Raw genomic sequence first — 24061 nt, 5'->3', positions numbered from 1 at the left:
CGACGAACCGAGGCGCATCGGCAGGAGGAGCCTTGGTTCCTGTTGTGTGCGTTGTTGGGCTGGGCCCGGCATTCTAGGCCGTTAGCCCGTGGGCTGAATTCTCAAGAAAAAAAGAAACATATTTCGGTGAACACACCGTGCTCGTGTGCCTAAAAAAAGCGGGGTTCGTAGGAAAAACCAAATCACTTCTCCCTGTCAAATACTTTCTCCGTTCCTAAATATAAGTCTTTTTAGAGGTTCCACTAAGGGACTACATACGGATGTATATAGACATATTTTATAGTATAGATTCACTCATTTTGCAACGTAGACCCCTAGTAAAATCTTTTAAAAGATTTATATTTAGAAACAAAGGGAGTAGTTTATTATCCAGGACATGAAGGTTTCTGTTGGTGACTTTTAGTTGATTTGGCCAGTTATTCAGCTGACATGGTGCTTCTTGCGTTAATCTTGTTAATGGTATGTATTATTAGGCACTGCATAAATAACTATTACTAATGAAATTAAAATGTATTAGTTTTTCTCCATATACACTTTAAAATTTTAAAAATCGACGCATATACAAAAATAATGTATAGAAATATAAAAAATTTAGAATGCAATTCAAAAAGTGTCATTCTTTATATAAAAAAGGTGAAAGATCAACTATATAGGTATGGTCCGAGCGCCAAACATGTATACCGTCCACTACTGCAGCAATTTTTGTTTTAAATTGATGATTTTCGTTAATTTGATGGAATTTTCCTGAAACTCGATGAGCTTATTTTCAAATTTATGATAGATTTTTCAATTTTAATGAAACTTTTTTCAAATTCGATGATTTTTTTGATTTCAATGAACTTTGTTTTTCAATTTGATGAACTTTTTTTAAATTCATTGTACTTTCGTTAAAACCGACGAATTTTTTACAGAACCAATGAACCTTTTATCAAATTCGATGAATTTTTTCGAATTTGATGATTTTTTTTAAAAATTTGGCGAACGTTTTTTAATTCTCTGAACTCAGCTTAAAAGTTGATGAACCTGTTTTTAAATTTAAGTTTTATTTTTCTACATAATTTATATTGGGTGTATGTTAATGTTTCTTGTAGTAGCCAGCAACCATTCGGTCATGAGTTCGAATTCCAGCTATCCCCTTTTATTATTCATTCAGTATTGCTAAGTTTTTTTTCTTCACGTTCCCGTTGAGCGGGTCATTGGGCCAGCCCGCTAAGCACCCCTGCTAGCGCTAGGATCACCAACCGACGCTTAGAGCGCCAGATAAGAGCTTCCCCGTTTTCAACTCATGACATCTTTCGGCATGTTTAGAGGCGTCTCTTATTGGGCCCATTTTTGATCCTTAAGAACTTTTGATCTGCTAGCGGCCTGTTCTGCCATTGGGCCATTTTCATCCCGCGGTTCCATTCACCCCATTAAAGGCCCATGGAATTTACATTGTATGTGCCGATGGCCCAAGGAAATGTGAACACACCAGATCTGCTAACATGCTATCTGGGACGAACAATTTAGGTAATTCAATCTTTTTAGATATGTGTTTTTTTCTTGGTTATCCAAGTCAATCCCCAATTGAAGGATCGATTGGCTCTTTGGGCAAGGATATAAAAAGATGCTTTATTCATCACTAACATCACCGTCGTCGACGTTAAACGATCAAAAAACCTAAGCTACTAGGATCTAAAAATGATCCAAATGGTTGACCCGGCGACCCCCTCATCATCGACAATCGAGTTTATCGGTAGAGGGGAGCCGTCGGAAGACGATGGCGAAAGAGACTCTCCTTGCGAGAAGTCGAGATCGCCTTTCCTTTCTTCGTGAGGAAGAAAGAAAAAGTACACTTTTTTTGCGGGCAGGAACAAAGAAAAATTACTACATGAAGCTAGCATATGTATGGAAGAGAATACATGTTCGAAGCTGACACGGGAAATACACTACTCATCACGATTGAGTACAATTAGTCTTGCTTACGTGAAACATATACGTGTCCGACTCCAGCCAGGCACCTAAGGGCGAACTCAAATAACAAGTCCACAAGGATTGGTGGATCATAACACAGGACATGCCGTCGATGGCGTCACCGGCACAGTGGGCCGATCTCCCTGACGATCTCCTTCACGTGGTGTACCTCAACGTCGGCAGCTTGCTCCACCGCGTACGCTTCGCCGCCGTATGTAGTTCATGGCGAGCCATCGCCATCGCGGCCAGGCACGCCGCGCCGCCGTCCCCGCCGTGGCTCATCTTCCCCTCCTTACACGGCGATGATGATTGCAAGACAATGCGTGCATACTGCCCCGAGGAAGGCAGGGTCCTGCACATCCCGCTCAAGAGCGAGGCGCTCATCGGCAAGCAGCTAGTGGGATCACACGACGGCGGCTGGGTCGCCGCGCTCGGGGACGACAAGCAGCTTGTGGTCGCCAACGTCTTCTCCGGTGTCGAGTTGCTCCTCCACGCAAAGAACATGAGGAATGTCTACTCGGGCTCCAAGGTCGTCTTCTCGAAATCCCCCGAGTCAAGTGACTGCATCCTCGCCACCATCACCCCGAGAAGCGGCGTCGCCCTCTGCAAGATTGGTTGTCTCGCCGGCAGATGGACGGCAAACACGGTTAACGGAAAAACGCTGAAGGACATCGTATTCTACAACGGGAAATTGTATGGCCTCACCGCCTCCAAGGGCCTGATCAAATTCAACATAGGCATGAACAAATATGGCAGGCCACTGGTCACCGTTGACGTCGAGTTGCATGTCCGGACTGTCAGCGAACCCTTGGTATGGTCGACTGACATCGTTGAGCTGCAAGGCAAGCTAGCTATGGTGCTAGGGTGGTTGCCATCATACGACACGAGCCGTGAGCCTTTCTTCAAGGTTTTTGTGCTGGCCGATGATGAATCGATTGCGAAGTATGCTCATAAGTGGGAGGAGGTCACAACCTTGGGTGACTGCGCCTTATTTTTGGGGAAAATGTCCAGGTCGGTTGACGTGCCAGCGGTTGGGCGTGGCGGTGTGCAGAGGAACCACGTCTACGCTGATGATATGACGTACTTGACAAGTTTGGATAGCCATTGCGTATATCCTATGCAAGGCGAAAGTGGTGACAATGTCACGCAGAGGATCAAATCAGCAGGATCTTATGTAGCAGCTCGCGCGCTAGCTGGCATGTGGGTACTCCCTCTTGGCATATGGGTACTCCCTCCTTATTTCTAGACCACAAAGTTTCAACTTTATTTCCAGTATACCTGGTAAGAACTAATAAGATATTTTATTCATTTTTGTATGATGTATTGATTAAATTTGATGTTTAATTTGAGAATAATATGACTTGAATGTTAGTTTTGATCGATTCATGTTAGTTTTTATGATTCATCACCGGAATGGCGCACATCATGCAGCTTCGCCGATAGCTCCCCACGATCCAGAAGCGAGATATATCGTAATCAGTAGTCGCAAGTATACTATGTTCCCGTAAAATTCATGATGAAATACATTTTATTGTGAGCAACAGAAAAATCATGTATTTATTTTGAAGCTTTTTTATGGTACCTGTATTGTTGTGGAAAAGAGGGAGCAATATACAATTGTCTACCGCTGATTTCGTGAGGATAGCTTAGTCATATTTCTGGTGATTAATTTCAGCCTATCAACGATGGAGTCCATTAGAAGAAGAAAATTGACCACCCTGGTTCTGGCGTTGGCCGTCGCTCTGCTTGCCGCCGACTGCACCGTCATCGAACTCGAGGTCGCAACCCGGCGTGCTCTGGCCACCACCCTCCTGTGTTCTGGTCGATCTATGGAGCCTATCGATTCATAGCTTTGGAAATACGCAGTACATCTAATCTCCCTACCCGACGGCCGTGAGGCAGTCCTGCCGAAGAACAGTGCTCGTTGGGTTTGGACAACTCTACCATACCGCCGGAGTGCCTGGCCATGAGCTTGGCCGAGGAAAGGGACGTGGGCTCCCGGACGAAGCTGAGACACAACAGTGGCTGCCGACAAAGGAAGGGGTCGATGTCTCGTCGAAGAAGATGATGACGATGTAGTGTCGACGAGCACGACCGGGAATAGAGAGGTCACCAGGTGGCTGTACAAATCCGAACTGACCGGCGTTTCAGTGCAGCCATACGGGATATGTGAAGAGGAAGGGTTGACTTGGTCGGGAGGCGGGCTAGTATTTCTCTCTCCCTAAATTACCCTGACAGGAGGTGTACTACGGGGTGCCACTGATACTGCGGGATGATGTTGCTCGTCCAAATAAGCAGTATGGATCAATTATAACCCTTGAATTTCGAGAATTGACGGCTTATATTGATTGCGGGGTACAGTAAAAGAGCTCTTATTTTGTGTGTGTGTGTGTGTATGTCCTATGCCTCTGTAAAATTTCATGATGAGTCACACAAAATGTTTTATTGCATCCACTCAAAACCTCTTGCAAAGAATCATTATTTTACCCGTGATGCAATCAAACATGCTAAATTTTGTATGATGCAATGTACCTAACATTACAATCATATATATGTCTTTCTAATTCCTGTGTTTTTGGAATCGTGCAATCAAAAGAGGTCCTAAGAGTATGCATATGTTTCCTGAGTATACAAACTAGCGCGGTACACGCAGAGACGACATAAATTCCTTCTCTTGGCTGAACTGTCGTTAGCCTAGCTCACCAATCACCGGAACAATGGCACCATAATGCCGCCGTGGCACCATTTGGAGGTACGTACACAAGTGCGGCGGCGATCTCAGTGGCGATTCTCAGGCGCTCCTCCCAGGAAAGGGGCGACAACCCACCGTCATGCTTTGATTGGGATGGACGGTGCAAGAGGTCATAGAGCGTGCCATTGGAGATGAACTCGTAGATTTTTTTTAGAAAAGAGATGAACTCGTAGATGAGCAGGGGGACCTCAGATTCGAGGCAACATCCGTGGAGCTACACCACATTCCGGTGGTTGATCTGCGAGAGGATGGCCACCTCGTTGATGAACTGGTCGATCTCGCTCATCACTGCATGGGTTGACTTCGTGATGGCAACCACGCGTTGGTCGGCCAGGATGCCCTTGTATCCTCAAAATTGTTGGTTGCCTGTTGTATCTCGTCCAAAGAGATTAACTTTGTGCCGTCGCTGGCACTTTTGTTGGAAGAGGTGAGCTGTTGTAGCAGAATGCCTCTATTCTTACGGAAATGCCTCTTATTCTCAGATGTTTCTCGACGCTCCTCTTTCACCCCCTAGTAATGATGGCAACAATAGCGGCAAGTAACAGAATGCCTCCACCACTACCGAGTCCAATGCTGACACCTGCAATAGTTCAGTTGATGGTCGGTTGAAGTCAAGTATATATGGAAGCAGTAATGCAAACACACACTGCTGAAATGACCACCAAGTGGTACAGACTGCTTACCTAATAGTATTACACTACTGGTGCATGTATAGCTCCCAAACTTATTGTGGCAAATACCATGGCATATGTATTTATCTGGCTGTAGGCACTCATTAGCATCTGTAAATCACACATTAGATAGTGTCAGTGGTCATGGTGATCCATACAGAACTATGGAATATGGACCCAATCAAATAGTATAACCGAACAACAATTAATGTGTGCGCATATATACCAACCTGTGCATCCATCCTTGATGTAAGGATTTCCTTGAAAACCAGAAGAGCACTTGCACCGGTAACCCAGATGTTTGAGTGTTCCATCCTCGGTTACATCGACGCACTCGCTGTGCGAGCTCAAGCATCTATAATCATTCATGTCTACCTTTGCATGCTCACATGTGATTTTGTCAACCGCCCATTTCACCACTCCCCATTTCCCGGACAAGGAGTAGAGTGCAGAATCCGAGCCCGAACCAGAGAAGAAATCATCTGGCTCAGATTCCTCGTGAATGTGCAAGACACCATCGTCAAGAGATATGTCACTGACGACCATTCGACTAGTCAATTCAAGGACAGGGAGAATGGTCCCTGGCATACATGCTAAGAGCATCTCTAGTAGTACCCTCAAACCCTCAAATCCTCAAACCAGTTTAAGGGTTGAAAATTGACATTTTTTAACACTTTTAAGGGTTGAAAAACAGGGGCAAAGACTAGAACCTTCAAACCCAACCCTTATAACGGAATATTCCCGCGGATCGGCGAGGAGAGCTCGGGGCAGCCTCTTGCCACGGGAGGCGGAGGGCGCGGGTGGGGGGGGGGGGGTCGGCGGAGGCGGCCGGGGCGCGGGACGGCGGCGGTGGCGGCTCGGGTGGGCGCGGGAGGGAGTTGGGATGAGAAATTTCCCTCCCGCGCTAGGATGGATCGAAGTGAGGGTTGGGGTAGATTTCGCTCCCCAACCCTCACTTCTACAGGTCGGGAGAGGGTTTGAGGGTTGGATCCTCAAATTTTTTTTAAGGATTTGAAGGTTAAGAGGTTCTAGTCGGCGCGTTTTTTTGCTCGCAAACTGTAAAACAACAGTTATTTTTAAAGATTTAAGGGGTTGAGGGTACTGCTAGAGATGCTCTATGTAGAGATGCACAGCTGCAAAGCAGCCTAGCTTTGTGCCAAATGGGAACGGGATACTGACATTCCCGCATGATGTTGGACAGTCCGTTCCAGGCTGGATGGAGCCATAAACTGTTGATGTTGAAATATTGAAAAATTACACCAAGGAGTTTGGCCAGGTTAGTTGGACATGATCTTTGAAACTAATGCCAAACTTCTGAACCAACGAAACAATAAAACTCATACCACATGAAAATTTTAAATGAAAATAGTGGCATCGCATGGCAGACAAAAAAAATTGTTTGGTTGGTTGTTGAAGACCTCAAGGATTTTTACTTGTGCTTGTTAGCCCTCGGCATCAAAAGATCATAGTAGAAGATCATAGATATGGTACTTCTCAGCCTAGTATACATTAATATTACTTCTGGAACTAATTATTTTTTCTCCTCTTTTGAAGGGAGTGGCCTGGGCTGCTCAAGCTAGTATAATGGCGAATGGTAAACATGTAAAATTTTGGGGAGATATCTAGTTTGGGCATTGCTACCTTGACACACAGTGCTGGGACCTGTACATGATTGTTCATGGACAAGGCAACTCTGTTGCTGATGTGTGGCATGGGATGAATTTGAAATGAACAATTTGGGAACATGTTTTTTTCCCTTTGCATAGTCATGGCTTTGGCCTTATGACTTTGCTTTTTGCCGGTGTGATCGGTTTGTGCGTGTGTTGTGTTGGCTGTGTGCATCCTATTTTTGCAGAGGTTGGGTGTGAATTGATTATGATTGTATACCTCGATTCCACGTTATGATAAGAGAGGCGCTGGCAGCAGTGAAGGTAATGATAAGCGAGGCCCAGCCGCTCAACCCCGCCGACAACATTGTCGGCAGGGGATGGGACACCGAGTCCCGCCTCGCCCCCGAGCATCTGGCCTACATCAAGCACTTGGACACCATGTTCTTCAAGCTCCTCCGGGTGGAGCACACTGGAAAATGGGACGGACCGTTCACCGGGATGCTGGAAACGAGCGCCAACATCAGCAGCCGAGGGGACGTGGCCGCCCCGACTTCCAGCAAATACTCATGATGATCAACTCATGATTCTTGCACATAAATGTAAGCTTCTTTGATGATATCCAGTCTTTTATATTTCTCTTTATGGAATTATACAACTTTTTGCGCATCAAGCTGCACATAATTTTATTCATTACAAACACTTGACAATAACAACAAAGTGCAGACAGTTCAGACATACACATGTTGCTAACAAAAACTCAACCGACTATAACTCGTACAACGATATACGCTGCAAGGAGCGCATAATTTTATTCATTACAATACAATACACACAAGTACGAAATGCAAATACGCAGCTGCCAGCAGCACTAACTCCAGGGCTTGTTGCATTTGTTCATGAACGGAAGCAAGGATTTTGGCGCTCCATCCTAGCCAATGCTTCACGTATCTCTCTGATACCTTGCATCGCCTCTCCCAGGTCGCTCCTTAGACGCCGGATCTCTGTGCTGAGATAGGACATCCTCTGATCCATGTTCCTACTCAGATCTGCCAGGATTGCAACCTGTTCATGGGTCTCATGGCCTTCCAATTGCTCAGAAATTTCACGAGGCAGTCGCTTTATCAGCTCTTTTATTTTTTCAACATCTTTCTCTACTTTGATTTGATTGATCACCTCATCATGATCGCTGCCTATGTCACTGCCAAGCTTGTTCAGTAAAAACAAGTTTGTCCAGTTGAGCTGCTTATGCTCCCCAAAGCCCCCTTCACCAGCGATTATGAAAGGCACAAATTTTCCATAAGGCCCACCCAGATCAAGGTAGCTGTTTGATGGAAGCTCCCTACGCTCGAAATTGGAAGTCCTAACTCCTGCCTGTGGAAGCCTATAAGCCATTGATTATCACTTACTTGCGAAGCTGAAGAACTTCGGCGCCTTTGGAGAAGAGAACCTTCGACTCCTGCTGCTGCACCCTCCCTCTAATGCTAATGGTGTCTATGGAGCTGGAATTGGGATTTCTATTTTCTGAGGCATGCTTGGATGGATGATCCTGATGTCCTATTTATAGAGTGTAAGCCACATGTGAAGTTGCTGGAAACGCTCACAATCGTGTCATCAACTCATCATGGCTCTGATTGAAGTGGCAGTCACGGGTGAAGCTGCTAGAACACTAAGGACGTGCGCACTTTGACCCTGTACGTACTTGCATCTATATTATGGACAACAACCATGCACAACCCCAGTATGGACAGCAATAATGTACAATAGGGTACAAAGATCATACGTGAATCATGCAAGGATATTTGTACACATTGGCGTTAAATCTTCTTTTAAAGAAAAGGAAAAGGCACCACGTCACACGTCAAGCAGCATTAGATAACTAAACTAGTGATCTAAACACTCTTATATTAGTTTACGGAGGAAGTACTTACTTGCATCTCGGAAGCAACCATGTACCTTATGGGCAAAACTTATCTACAGTACCAGTGTGCGCAGCAAGATATAAGACAATTTCATATGTTACTAACGCAAAGTTATTGGGTTTTCCTGGTGGCATCAATATCTGGCGGTTAGAATGTCGATACTTGATAAATGGAATAAGATCAACAGAGGTGGTTTAAATTTTTTAGGCCCCCAACCCGATAGACGGCGGGAAAGGACCATACCTCGGCCACCGGGGTTAAAATTTTGAATGAAATTCAAGTAAAATATCACACAGTGCAGTAGGGTCCGAAATATATTTAACCCTAAAGTTTCGAGGTAAATTCAAACTGTTTCCTAAATAAATTTAAATTATGTTAGACTTCATAAAAATTATCTAAAATATGAATTCTGAAAATCCGAAATAATTTGTTCTTTGAGAAATTAAAAACACTACTGGCCACCAGCCCGTTCCATGTCAGCAATATTTTTTGATAAAGAGCGTATTTATTATCTTAAAATATAGCATCAAGTGAATACATGGTATTGTGTTAACAACCGACCTCCGCATAACTAGGATCCACGGAGCCAAACTCCAAAGATCTAATAATAAGAAAAGGAAAAAAGATAAATCAGCAATAGTAAAGTTCTATAGACCGATATACTATTCCTATGCCGAAAGGGGTGGTGGACGGATCCAAAAATTATGCTGCCACCCATACTTGAAACCTCCATAGCCCCCTCCTCCAATCGCATACACACCACTTTAAACAGCGATTGGTACTACGTTCGTTGTAGCATAGACCACATACGAAGCACCGTAGCCGCGTAGGTTTTCAGACTTCCAATAATGCGCATAGTTGCTTACACGTGTAGCCAGATGCTTGGGACGCATATCTAGGTCGAGGACCTCTAGCAAGGGCCCCCACGCAACAACTGAACCCGCAATCCCAGTAATGCCGCCATGATCTTGCGTCCGCTAGTCATTGAAGAGGCCAACCACCACCAGCACCTGGCCTAAACGTTTAATGCAGATCGTAGACACATATTGCATGACATACTGTAATATTGTATTGCAAGCCCTTATCCTCACAATCATGCCATCATGGCACTGCTTGAGGTGGTGAAGCTGCTAGCAGAACAGTGATGACGTGTCCAACATCACTTTGTACGCACCATCACTTTGCACTTACTTGCATTTGGGCAGCAACTGTGTATCTTATGGGCGATCGTCGGAGACTCCTCACTGGCGATCGTCGGGTACACCTTCGATGACCGTCAGGACTCCTCCTGTGGTTGTCGGGGAATCCTACGGCGATCGCCGCGGACTCCTCCAGCGATCCAAGGTTTTTTAGTTAATAAATTCGCAGTCCATCTAAAACAAATGTTGTTGTAAATTATTCATATTCTTTAAACCATAATTCCACTTTTAACACATTATATAAGAAATTTCATTACAAATGTGTAATATCTGAATATGATATTATTTTACTTGTTAAATATTTACAAATATTGTCTTGGGTGAAACTTAATCTCTAGCACATGGTCTATTTTTCTTTGGTACTGGCGGTGATCCGGATCGCAAATAAACAAGATGAAGCTAGATGTTAATTTACAACAGATTTCTCTTTCAGTTTACACGGGGTCTTGTAAAAACTAAGTTTGCCAAAATTTGGACAAAATTGTACACGTGAATTGTAAGACGAATTACGAATATCTCTCCTACGTTTGCCAAAAAAAAATCATGTTCTCATTTTTACAAAGCTAGCAAACTAAGATGTATGACCTTCAAAGTCTAGAAAAATGGAATATGAATAGTTGGAAATTAAGAAAAACAAGTAAATAATATTCTTTCTTCAAATTTGGCCATTATAAAATAGAAATGCAAAATAAAGATTTTTATCCTTCAGAGAATAAATACGTTTCCGTAATGATGCGAAGTTTCACGGGCTTCATAAAATTATATGATAGAAAAAATTATTTATCCACATTCGACACTATTAACATTATAATCACCTTATCAACCGTAGCCTAGTAGGGAGTGATTCTAACAGATAAGTGTAATATCATTCCTCCTAAGATCACCCCATACGCATGGAGGAGCAAGCCAAATCAGCTTGAGTATATGGTCGTTTCCACATAAACAAAGTAGCCAACCTCCTCATCTAGGATAGGCAGGCCCATTGAGGCAGATCGATCCAGCTAGAAGGTGGCGCTGATCAGCCCCACCTCTAAACTTGGTCACCGAAGGCCTCTACCAGGGGCCCCTTCCTCTTGCAGACGCTGCCATCACCATCGCCTTGGGCACACACCTCCTTGTCATTGAAGCTGCTACCCCAGTCGCCCATAAGATCTTAGGTTTGCTCGTCGTTGAAGAGGATCACTATCACCGCCATGTAGCCTTAACATTGATGTCTGGTCCTAGACACATATTGCATGACATATTGTAATATTTTATGGCTGATTCAAATCTGATTTTTTTTTCATATTGGAGTTGGTTGTTTGAAAGGCAGCGAGATGTTTTTGTTGAGATAGATGAACATATCACATAAAAGACGGAACCCCTTCTCATGCCCGACATTATTTAGCTTTCTTGTTATTCAAGCGAATTTCATGATTTTTTTTTAGATTCAGATATCCTTTTCTGATTCATTACCCTTGATTTCTATTTATTTGAATGAAAGAAATCAGTAATGTTTTCCAATAAATAAAAGATACGTGCCATGGGGTTTTGCACTTCATAGCATGAGTATGAACATGTTGTACGCCTATATAAGAATCTAACTGGAAACGACATTTTTTTTCATTTTTCATTTAGTTATCATGAAGTAGATAACCTGGATTATAACACCCCCCCCCCCCCCAAAAAAAAAGATAACTATGTTCATATATTGTTGTTACCGAAAAACGCTTCCGCCCCGCTTTATATATAAAATAAAGAACAACATCATCCGGAACAAACCCACGCCACCACCACACGTACATCCAAGGCAGGATACAACCCCAGGCTATTGTCCCAATTATTCGAGGAGCAAGAATCCACTAGAATTTGACGTCAAGCTTTCGACCATGTCAATTCGAATGTTTTTAAGGAAATTGGTATATGCTGAGGATGGAATGTTTCGCCGGCAAGCATGGCATAACCACCTTGGTTAATTCTTTTGCCAGGAAACCACGGTGTTTGTAAACCAAACTTGCCATTGTCATGCCAACTAAATTTGGCATCAAAAAGTTCAATTTGCCATGCTTAAAAATCTGAAGTCGTATATTTTTAACATTACCAGAGTTCATTGGCCCCGGGATTTATCATAGAGACTGAGTGACAAAACAGAGAAGAAAAACACCACGCCAACCGTGCGTCTCTACAGAGATACCGTGTTTTGCCAGCCCTCCACCACGCTCCACTCCCTCGCCATCACACATCCCTTGATCTCCACCCTTACACGGCCTCTTTCGCCCTCGCACTAGCTTATCCCTATGACCAACAGTGACCCTCCGGGCCTTCCCCTGAAAGAAACGGCGAGTTTCCGTTGTTTTATTGCTTGTCTCCTAGATTTCCAATCGTTTACGTGTGTTGCATCCTCCTCATCTATTTGCTATTAGGAACCTAACCATAGACTGAAGTATGAGCAACACGTTGCGGGAGAGCGGCCCCTCTAGATGGCGAGCACCTCCTCCATCGGATCCTCCTACGCATGCCTCCGAATCCATCCTCGCTCCGTCAGGGGTCTGTCGTATGCAAGCGATGGCGCAACATCCTCTTTGATGCTGAGTTCGACCGCTGCTCTCTCAAACACCGCCGGAATCCACGGCTTCTTGGCATCTTTCCCAGGGTTGGTTGGCAGAAAACCGGTGTTCACTCACATCCTTGAGTTACTGGACTGCATCCGCACCGTCTACATCTCGGTTTTGTTGAGCATTTTGCATGACCATGGGTTGCATAAAATCAATCATTACTGGTGCACCATAGAGATTGAATCCAGTAGCAGCGGAGTTGCAGCGTTCCAATGTAACCCGCCTCTACCACATTCCTACAGGTAGAGTTCACATGAATGCTATGATAATATGATTACTTTCAAACCGAACAATGCAATATAATTAATATGTAGGCCATTTTCTGTTGCAATAGCTATATCATCATCGATGCGTAGCTAAAATGTACTACTGTTACTATAGTTGTAGCCCGCTACCGGTGGTGTATATAGTATGTTTTTCTGAGATCCCATCAAAAACATTTTACTCAACTATGAAAACTTACATCTAAACCAACAGAAGGCAGTGCAACACAGGCCTCAAAACTTTCTTGCTTCTCACATTTTACATCTAAACCAACAGAAGGCAGTAGCATTAAAAACAGAAGTAATCAATCTCGGTTTTCACAAGAAGAAAAATAAAAAAATCTTGCTTCTATGCAGTATGAGTTGTAGTAACTTTCAGCAGGATTCCCTTAATTCGAAAAAAGCTGCGTTGAGCAGCCCAAAACAGAGTCTTTGTTCATATGGCCTGGAAGTTTGCTGCTGTATGATAACATTTAAATTAATATAGGATAATATTTTCAATTAATATAATAGTAGCATTTGTTGAGCTGATGAGAGGACGCTGCATGTGATGGTTATGGGTCACCACATGCCGAGCAGGAAATAAATACTACTTAATCAAGGTAAGATTGACCTGGTATATATAATAGATTATCTCTGCCATCAATCGGTAGCATCATCTCAAAGCTCAAGTCTAGCAGGAGTTGGAGCGGCTTCGTCTTGCACTGAATTTCGGTGGAGCTGTCAAGTCATGCCTGGCCGACAGGTGCTACGCTGAGTCATGCCTGGTTCGCAGGTGCTACGCACGACAAATCTCCCGGAGTCTTCGCATCTGGACGGATGAGCGCAGGGCGGTGGCGCCGTTGGACGCCGTGGTGACGTCGACGGATGTTTGAACTGGTAAAGATGATGCAGATCTTTTTCTGAAGATGGGTCAGTGGTTCGATGATGATGGCGGCTTGTAAAACGTGTACGTGAGCTGTGCGTTTTAGGTGTGCTGCACCGGCTGTTGTTCCTGATACGTTATGTGGATGGATTAGCGACAACACCGGTCTTAGATATGCAGGATGAAAGCACTCTACATTATCGAGTTTGTAGGTGTGAGTGATGGCTTTGGATGGATTGATGTATATTTTTTTAGACCTTTGTGGAATAATTAATAAACATGGCTGCATGCATCGATTGATGCAGAGACCGGGGGTTTAACCTCCTTTTCTAAAAAAATAATCATCTCAAAGCTCAATTATTGCCTGATACATTCAGCGATTGCTACGATTGACTTTGACATCCTGTCGGCCCTGAAATCAGAAGCAATATAGGATAAGCGCAAGTTAGACCGCAGCACCACCGTCCCCAGATTTCCTACCCCAAGCTCCAGGCGAAACAGACGTGAGCACTCCCTGCTTTTTTGTTGCATCTCTCCCGTACGTGTCTTCCTTCCTCAATCTGATTTTGATGATTCTGTTCCTCTATTTGTGTTTTAGGAACTTTAGATCAGCTCGCTTTCGCTTCAGGGGATTTCAGCTGATTCACTGTATGAGCAGCACCGATTCTACGCCGTCGCCGTTGGCCCCCTTGGACGACGAGGACCTCCTCCAAGAGATCCTCCTCCGCCTCCCTGCACAGCCATCCTCCCTCCCACGCGCCTCCCTCGTCAGCCCGCGCTGGCGCCGCATCCTCTCCGACCCCAAGTTCCTCGCCTGCTTTCGGAGACACCACAAGAAGCCTCCACTCCTCGGCTTCTTCGCCGAAGAATGGGGCATGCCCACCGTCTTCAAACCAGTAGATCCGCCCTATCACATCCCTGCCGAGCGCTTCTCCGTGCCCAAGCCCAGCAAACCCTACGCTAGCTGGGACTTGCTCGGATGCCGCCATGGCCTTGCCGTCCTAGTCAATATGTGGCAGCATCGCCAGATCATTGTGTGGGATCCCCTCTCTGGTCAACAACACCGCGTGAATTTTCCATCGGGGCTTCATAAAAATGAAGTGGCATTCTGGCATGCCTCGGTGATGTGTGCTGATGATCAAGATGGGCACGTGCACGGCGATTGCTTCTCGAGCCCTTTCAAATTGGTCTTGATCTGGGTTGTCAGACACAAGCAACCATTCGCTTGCCTCTACGAATCCGCATCCGGTGGATGGGGAGAGATTGTCTTCACGGACATTACTGATCGAATTTATTTCATAAGTCCTGGTGTCCTTGTTGGGAATGAACTTTGTTGGTTGCTTAGTGGAGTTGGCGTCCTAGTGTTTGGTCTTGCAGATCAGAACCTTCGTGTGATTAAGACCCCATCATGTATTACCCTATCCTTCGGATCCGTTCAGCTCATACGGACAAAGGATAGTAGACTTGGCCTAGCATACTTGTCTGAACTGACCATTCAGTTATGGGAGCAGAAACCAGACTATGATGGTGTTGTCAGATGGGTTCTTCTGCACACAACCATTCAACTGGAGGACCTCTTTCCACAGATGTTTATGGACGAAGAAAGTGTAAGAATAAAGGGGTATAATGACAAGTATGTAAAAATAAATGGGTATGATGAAAACACAAATGTCATTGTTCTGTCTACAATTAGAGGTGACTTCACGCTCGAAGTTGACATGATGGAGATCAAGCATATTATTAAAAGAAATTTCAAGTCTTCGAACATCTACTATCCCTACGCGAATTTCTATACCGCAGGTAAGTCCTTCCTATCTATATTGCACAAGCATAACAAAATCCAATTAGATTGTTTTGCTAAGATCCATTAAGATAGTTTTGTTAAGTGATCCATGAAATATTGCTGATGTGGGTAAAGATCGACTAGATATATAAGAATATGCTCAGTATGATGATCGCATGGTGATGTAATTTCTTAGTTTAAACCGGGGCTATATTGATGGTAGGACAATAACATATTTTTACTATGTTGCATCCCCATTGCTACATGTGAAGTACCGCTTTGTTGCCTACCCATTTCTACTTTCATTTATCAATAATTATTCATTAGGGATTTCAGTTTTCTTGTAATTGGAAAATGACAACAATTAATTTCACTAAAATGAGATTGATACAATATGTTCTCTTGAATAGAAATTTGATTGGAGCATTTGGAAACTTAAAGCTTGTTGTATGTTCCAATTCCTTCTCTTAAAAATTAAAATATTTTTTGCCGATCTTGATATTAATCATTAATTCATAACAACATGTACTTTGTTAATTGTCAAAAAACTGTACCAGTTCAACTAATTCAAATGATGCTATATAGTGCAAATTCTATCACTAAGATATCCTAATATGTACATACTCTGTTCCGTCCATTGGTCACTACTAGTATAGGTGCTCTCGTCAACACTTGTGGAGATATGTGTTTTCTATGAACATCTAATCTGCCTTACAATTCTTGTTTTTTACATGATAATAATGTGGCTTCACTTCCAGACATTGTAACAAAAACTAAATTCAGGGCCTCCAGTTATAAACATATATGGCTGTTTAAATCAACGCTATCTCATTTGGGTTTTGTCCTTCTTTGCATGTAGCCAAGGGAGTTGGATGGAAGTGGTTGGATCTAGAGCTGTGAACACATGAGATCTGCTGACGTTCTATCTTGGATGAACAAGAAGGTAAATTTATCTTCTTGCCAAGTGTGTACTTTCAGTCTTCAAGGCAATTTTTTTTTTCATCTTAGATACTCAGTTTATAAGATGATGAATTTTCTAATTAAAGTGCATGAATTAGTTTGGTTACTGAACAGTCTAGTCTAGTCCTTACATTTCTAAAAAGTATGTTGTTGATTTCAAACGACCTGGGAAGAAGTCTAGTATTTGCCTCTAATGGATGGATGCAAGCTTATATATTACCAGTATAGATCTGGGAGATTATACTAGTTTCTACTGCGATCATATGTATTTATATATGCGGCAAGGAGAATTTAGAACATGTGAACCATAGAGGTTGAAAAAAGCATATATTTTGAAGGTATGCCATTATAAACGTTTTCTCTTTCTTTCTCCGTTTCTATTCTCACTTATTTTGTCTAATAGTGTTTTTGGACGATTAAGCTTTCGGTATTTTCTTATAATTTGTACAGTGATGAAGTCAAAATTTATTGTCAGAATCATGCAAAATTAAGATTTCTGTGAGAGTTGCATAATTGGATGAACCAGCCTTTATTTATTGCTCTGCAGGTATATATCCAGTTTTATACATGGGTTGTCTAGCATGTTATGCTCGATGTTCAGTTTTCTCCTCCTCTGTTGGCAAAAATTCTCAGGTTGCACATCAAGCATCAAGGTTTGCTGACAAAAAAAGCTTGTATCTACCAACCAAGAGCAAAAGAGATTGCGAAAAATAAATAAGATGGACATTTACCATCGGTGCAGAACATCACGCACCATGTCGTATAAAGAACATTTAATAATTTCGTATGTAATGGCATATTTAATCTTTGTCAAAAAAAGTGTGAATTCAACTTTTCACCCTGTAATTGTATATTTGTGACACATATTACCCCATTTCGAGGAACTTCTATCAAAATATCAGTTTTTTAAGATTTTTAATGCGCTTTTACCCTGATTTTGCATTTTGGTTGTTTATGCTAGATAGGGTCAGCATGTTGTCTCAATATTTATAAAAAAAATGTGTAAATATCGGAAGGCATCATTTATGATCAAGTTCGGGCTTCTCTGGTTCATCTGTACCAATTCTCGTCGTCGTCCAAATTTTTTGGACCCCTGGCGGCCCCACACACCGTGCCTAATAGACACCAATCAGAAAACAAGGGTTCAAAGCTTCTAAAAGGAATATTATAGACGAATTTGCACTCGACGGGGTAATTAGGGTCACAAATGCATATCTAGGGGGTAAAATATGGAATTCACTCGAAAAAATGGCAGATTTAATGTGTTATTCTTTTAAGTTGCAAGTTCAATTTGATGTACTGCTGAGATGTATTTTGATGTACTTATGGACCTGCTGGTATATCCAAAAATTCTGCATGCCGCACAATCATGTTTCCGATCTGTGGCCGTTGACACTGCATCAGTCAGATATCAATGTATGACTCAATTGATCTGTGATGATTAAGGTGACGTCTTGCCGACAAGGAAACATTTTACTCAGGTGTACTACTGTTTCTATTGTTTAAGCCTGCTACTGGTCATGTATTAACTGGAGTATATAGTACTCATGAGATTTAATACAAACATTTTGCTCATGTGTGCAAGACAGGTATCAAAACTTATTTATCGTTTCTCACATATTACTCGAGAGGATAACTTGCAATTTTACAGTTACATCAACACGTCATTATAGGCAATAGTAGTAGAAAAATAGAAGAAACTAATCTTGTTGACCGCGTGGGATGCATAAGTGGGACACTAATTAAGCCGAAGCATCACTGTAATATTTTAAGTTAGACAGTGTGCAACTGGTGACAGCGTATGATAGTTATGCTGCATGTGATAGTCAAGGTACGTACGATTGACCTGGTAAATATAATAGATTATCTCTCCCATCAGCATCTATCCTAGTTGTTTCTTCTAACTGATGATCCGCAGTATCGATCTCAATTGCTCCTGTCTGCCGTGAGATTAGTATCAAAATTTGACAATCACGCCTTCCCCGACCTCCGACGCTTGACCTCGCCCCTAGCTCCCGATGACAGAACAGCGGCGCTCCAAGCGCAACAGACGGTGAGCACCCCTATAGTTTCTCTCCGATAACTAGCCTGCTTTCCCTATTGCACTTTAGGCGTCGATTCATGTGAGCTTCTCCATCGGTTCCTTCACTTTTCGTGTTAGCTAGCTCCGTGGATTCCCTAATCGCCTTATCGTATGACCCCTAGGGCCCTAGGTAGATGGATGGATCACGGCTCATGGATTCAGAAAAACAAGCCAAGGAATTGGAATCGCAGCTGCCACCAGGTGGGTTTCTCACCAACGTTTAATCCAATGAATCTTGAGTCTTGTGTTCATATCAAGGCTAAGATGCACGACGGTATTTTTTTTTCTCATTGTGCAGATGGCAGATGGTTAGCTTGGATGAGCCGCCTCCATTCCTCGCCAGTTCACCCCCTGGACGACGAGGACCTCCACCAGGAGATTCTCCTCCGCCTCCCTCCATAACCATCCTCTCTCCCCCGTGCTCCCCTCGTCTGCCCACACTGGCGCCGCATACTCTGCCACCCCAAGTTCATCAGATGCTTCCGTAGACACCAGCGGATACCCCCGCTTCTCGGTATCTTCCTCAAATAATCGGGCTTTCCAACCGTCTTCAATCCTGCTCTCGACCCACCAAATTGCATCCCTGTCGAGTGCTTCTCCTTGCCCAAAAATCGTTTCCATGCCAGTCAGAACTTTCTCGGTTTCCGCCATGGCCTCGCGGTGAACGGAGCGGAGTCGCCGGCGGCAGCAACAATAAAAGGAACGAGCGCGTGGAGCCAGAGGTGATCTGATCTCATGACGGCTAGGGTTGGCAGGTGCCTCGCTTATATAGGCTCGGCCGGGTGGAGAGACGTGGGCTGGACCCACATCCGAGACGGTAACAACCCACGATCCGACATCTCAGATCGTGGCGCGTCCGTTATGTATTCTCCGTTCCTGACCAGCAAAAATAAACGCGTAGATATGGGCTCGGCTCATTCTCGCAAACCGCGGTAAGTCGTGATGTAACGTGGCGGGCAGCGGAGGACTAAGGCTGGGGGCTCGGCAAGACAGAGATCACCCCCGAGCCCACGCGTCGTGACGAGGCGAGGAGAAGGACTGCGCGAGGGACTCTTCTCTTCTCTTCTCTTGCTCCAATAACATGTAGAAGAGATATTCTTATAAAGGGGTCCAACTCCTTCTTCACAAGCGGGGTGGGACTAAACTTCTCCCCATCTCTTGTCATGACACCACCTACATTGACCCTTAGAGATTTTTTGAAATTGTCTTATGGGCCTTGAGCCCATCTCAGATTTCAACATTTTCAACATCTTGCTCTACTTTGATATGATCAATCACCTCATCATGATTGTTGTCTATGTCCCTGCCAAGCTTGTTCAGTAAAAACAAGTTTGTACAGTTGAGCTGCTTAAACTCCCCAAAGCCCCCTTCTCCAGCGATTATGAAAGGCACAAGTTTTCCATAAGGCGCACCTTGATTAAGACAGTTGTTTGATGGAAGCTCCCTAGGCTTCAAATTGGAAGTCCTAACTCCTGCATGTGGAAGCCTCTAAGCCATTGATCATCACTTACTTGCCAAGCTGAAGAACTTCCACACCTTTGGAGAACAGAACATTCAACTCATGTGTAAGATGGACATTTACCGTTGATGCTGAACATCAGGCATGATGTCGTATCAAGCAAATTTAATTATTTCATGTGTAATGGCAGATTTAATCTTTGTCAAAAAAATGGTAGATTAGTGCGTTATTCTTTGAAGTTGTAAGTTCATTTTGATGTACTTCTAATCAGAGATGTATTTTGATGTACAAACATGTTTGCGTTATTGTTACATACAACACGCAATCGAACATGATGAAGAACGAAATCAAGCAGAGCACACAAGATTTTAACGTCGAAAACCCCTCCAACACGAATGGGAAAAACCACGGACGCCAGCCAGCCAAACTTTACTATATCGGGAGAGATTACAAACGCCGAGGATTTACAACTGATCAACTTATCCCGTGCGACGGCATACAAGAGGTATATATAACACAAGAGTCCTAGGTCAACCCCGATCCGTACCGTTTCACTATGCTCCACGTCAGCCCAAGCCTATCGGCAACGGGCCTCGTTCCACTTGCTTGTCAGAAGTTGGCCTTTATCTTTAGAATATGTATATTGCTATGTTGCACTTGCTAAATGCTAAGTATGGTTCTGTGCATACAATGTATTTTCACCAGCCGGTTGCTAACTAGTTGAAACTAGCACTATTATCCTCCGCACTGTTTGATTATGGATTGATGAGAAATTTGCAAGTAAATCTTGATTAATACATTCCCTTCGAACATCGATATTGCCATAAAATCTCCTTCATTACTTCGTAATGATTATTATCCTTCTCCTTGCACTTGGTGATATATGTGGCATTTTCTATTTCTTTTTCTTTTTATTGGGCAGGACTGTGCTGGTGCCCCAGCGTTTCCTCTGTTTTTTCACTTTGTTGGACCGTGTTGTCTTGATGCTGGATTATGTGCTTTATATATAAAGCGGGGCGAAAGCATGTTTCGAGATTCTTTTACAAATTCCAATCCTTGTTACAAAATATATGTTTTTGCCCCTCAAATTGTATTAAATCTTAATCTTATCCATTGATTTATTGGACTGATTTTCCATGTAGGCATTGCTGGTGGAGATGGTGAAACTAAAAATGAGGACATAGATCTTCCATTCTTGCGCTATCTATTGAATCGACTCTAAACTTGATCCTTCTTGTAGCATATTGGTTATTTCATCTTGTATGGTGTTGTTTGTGAAGTGGACATGTCGTCCAGTGTCTTGTTGAGTTGTTTCGGTTAATATGCTTGGATTTGTCAGTGTATTGTCATGTTGAAGTCAGCCATCTTCCTTTATGTCTCGACAACTTGGTGTTCCACCATGTCATGTCAACCTTTTTGATTTTCAGATCTTTGGCTGGTAATTTCTGTGCGTCTTTCTAATATCGTTTGCTTGATTCAGCTTTGGATTGTTGCTGTGGTTGCCATATCCTGTTGTTTGGTTCTGAATTTTCAATATTGTTGCTGTTGTACAACCTTTCGTGTAGAAACTGTATCGCTGGGAGTTTGCATATTTTGCAGCAGTGTACCAATAATATCCTAGTGACCTCCATAGCCTACGTCGTATTTCCACCATCCTATAATGTGTTTATGCAATACAATAGAATGAATTATGAGTCTGAAAGATACAGCGAACGTTATGCAAGATTTATCCTCATGGCTTGTACAGTTTATAATGTTATATGCAACTTGACAAGGGCCCATGATGGGCGTGAGCGTCACTGATCCCGTCAGCAGCCAATCAGCCCGCAGCTCCTCCCCTACCTCCACCCTCTATATAAAACGCATCCCCTTCCACATCCAACTGCACTACTACTCCTACTGCCATTTCCTTTCCCACCAGTTGTGTTCATCCAAGCATCCAAGGATGGCGCCCAAGCCGGCAAAGAAGAAGCCCATGGACAATGTCGCGGCGACGGAAGCAACCAAGCCAGCCTACAAGAATGTCGCGGCGGTGGAAGCAACCAAGCCAGCCGACAAGAATGTCACGGCGGCGGAAGCAACCAAGTCTGCCGAGAAGAAGACCCCGTCTGGGGAGACGCCCAATACCGGGACATCTTCGCGCCCGTCGCTGAGGAATTCCTTCGTCAACGACGTCTTCGAGAGGGTCGCCTCGTAACTTGGAGCGCGATGGCAGGAATCCTTCGCTTCCTTCCCCCACGACCACGAGATCGATCATTCTCGTTGTTGATTTCTGAGGGTGTATCGACTATCGAATAATAATGCATGGCGTCTGCATATTTGTAATATTCCATCGGTTTTTGACATATACAATATATAAAAGCATTACATATTTCGGTTGGTTACCACAAGCTTTCCCTAACCGTCAAACCGTCAACCACGCTGTAACAATTAATCATTTTCTTCCTCGCGCGCGGTGTGATGAGAATGGGGTAACTAAATTTAGTACTATTTAAGCATATACTCCCTCCGTTCCTAAATATAAGTCTTTGTAGAGGTTTCACTAGTGGACTACATACGAATGCATATAGACATACTTTAGAGTATAGATTCAATCATTTTGCTCCGTATATAGACCCTTAGTAAAATCGCTTAAAAGACTTATATTTAGGAACGAAGGGAGTATATATATACGTACTAGTGGGAAGTGCAACTTTTTGTTTCTTGCGGCGAGTGGGAACGGCAACTTGGATGCATGCATGGGTGCTGCCACCTAAATATAGTCAATAATTTTGCTGGAACAAAGGCCTAATCATTTCTTTTCTGTGAGTTCATGAAAGTACAACGAATACAAGAAATAATAAAAATTATATCCAAATTCGTAGATCATCTAGCGACGACTATAAACACTAAAGTGAGTCGAAGTCGTGCTGACGTCATCGCCCCTCCCGACCTGGAGCCTCCGCCAACGACCTGAGCATGGATGAGCTTTCTTGTTGACATGGGGAACAGAGGGGGGAGAATGGAGGAGGGCAACCATGATAAAGCTCCGCCGTGCTTAGGCGTCCGCTTTGTTGCCATGCCAAGGGCTCCGAGGGAGGCGCTTGGCATCGGCCAGAAACTAAGAGGGAGAGAATAGAGGAGTCCACACATGTGCTTAGGCAGGGCATGGTTTCTTGAAGAAACTAAGGCGTTGGATTTTGCTCTGCTTACGCTTGAAATTAGGGGAAAAACTTAAAGTTCTAGCTGTTTTAACAGGTCCCGCTATGTGTCATAGTCCGTTAAACTTATGAAATGGTGGGGTATAGCAGGCTATAGCCTAGCTATAGCTGATATGGAGGGACGACGCTATTTTGCGTAGCCCACTATTTGAAACACTGCAAAGAACCGAGATAACTAACAGTTGTAGTTAACGAACAAGAGACTAATAGTGCCCTTACAGAACAACAATGGATGAAGATCAATCACCTAATTAACCTTATCAACGGATGGCTTCATGCATTTAGGAAAATCCAGGCCCTTCTTGTGGATCAAGAGGTCGTAGCAGTAGGCCTCTGGGTTGTAGCTCAGGTGGACCACGGCGTCCTCTTACTTGTTTGTCCCTTCTTCTTATTCTTCTTCTTCTTCCCGACGTGTGCTCCCCCGGCATCGTCGGGAGACTAGCAACTCCTCCCCTTGCTTCTCTTTGTGCCTTATGATGCACGGTATTGCCGAACCCCAAGTAGCATTGACGGACGCAAGCCATGTAGGAGTCAGGGTCCAAGTCTGGATCAACTATGTCTTCGCATTCGAGTTCGCAAGACCAGGGCGGGTGGACGACCGTGTTCCCTTGCTTCATCTCTTCTTGTTGGAACACATACCCACACCTATGGCTACCTAGCTAGCAGGTGGCTATCTGGCTGGCCGCTGAACTATGCTATGCCTAACAAATAACAACACAAAAATGCATGGATGGATTGAGGATACATGCG

At 43.7% G+C, this 24061-nt stretch overlaps 3 protein-coding genes across 5 annotated transcripts; 2 read left to right on the top strand and 1 right to left on the bottom strand.

The window, feature by feature from the left end:
- Window positions 1-7642: 7642 nt before the first annotated feature.
- Window positions 7643-8534, bottom strand: LOC123420454. The gene has a single exon (XM_045107357.1). It carries the CDS (start codon window positions 8376-8378, stop codon window positions 7881-7883), a length of 498 nt encoding a protein of 165 aa, XP_044963292.1. The 5' UTR covers window positions 8379-8534; the 3' UTR covers window positions 7643-7880.
- A 5677-nt stretch (window positions 8535-14211) lies between these two features.
- On the top strand, window positions 14212-17407 carry LOC123420457. Of its 3 annotated transcripts, XM_045107365.1 has the most exons (4): window positions 14226-14329; window positions 14425-15626; window positions 16469-16552; window positions 17117-17407. In XM_045107365.1, the coding sequence occupies exons 2-3, from the start codon at window positions 14477-14479 to the stop codon at window positions 16507-16509; spliced, it is 1191 nt and encodes a 396-aa protein (XP_044963300.1). In that variant the 5' UTR covers window positions 14226-14329; window positions 14425-14476; the 3' UTR covers window positions 16510-16552; window positions 17117-17407. The 3 variants fall into 3 exon arrangements, with proteins under 3 accessions (XP_044963299.1, XP_044963298.1, XP_044963300.1); XM_045107364.1 differs by having other exon boundaries at window positions 14212-15626; window positions 17203-17407; XM_045107363.1 differs by having other exon boundaries at window positions 14220-15626.
- Window positions 17408-22001: 4594 nt separating this feature from the next.
- On the top strand, window positions 22002-22495 carry LOC123420459 (histone H2B-like). Its single transcript, XM_045107366.1, has one exon. It carries the CDS (start codon window positions 22057-22059, stop codon window positions 22306-22308), a length of 252 nt encoding a protein of 83 aa, XP_044963301.1. The 5' UTR covers window positions 22002-22056; the 3' UTR covers window positions 22309-22495.
- Window positions 22496-24061: the final 1566 nt, after the last annotated feature.

The sequence above is a fragment of the Hordeum vulgare genome, unplaced genomic scaffold, assembly GCF_904849725.1.
Source record: "Hordeum vulgare subsp. vulgare unplaced genomic scaffold, MorexV3_pseudomolecules_assembly, whole genome shotgun sequence".
In the NCBI taxonomy this organism is placed as follows: domain Eukaryota; kingdom Viridiplantae; phylum Streptophyta; class Magnoliopsida; order Poales; family Poaceae; genus Hordeum; species Hordeum vulgare.
The sequence above is the reverse complement of the archived record's forward strand: the minus strand, read 5'-3'. Positions and strand labels throughout refer to the sequence as shown.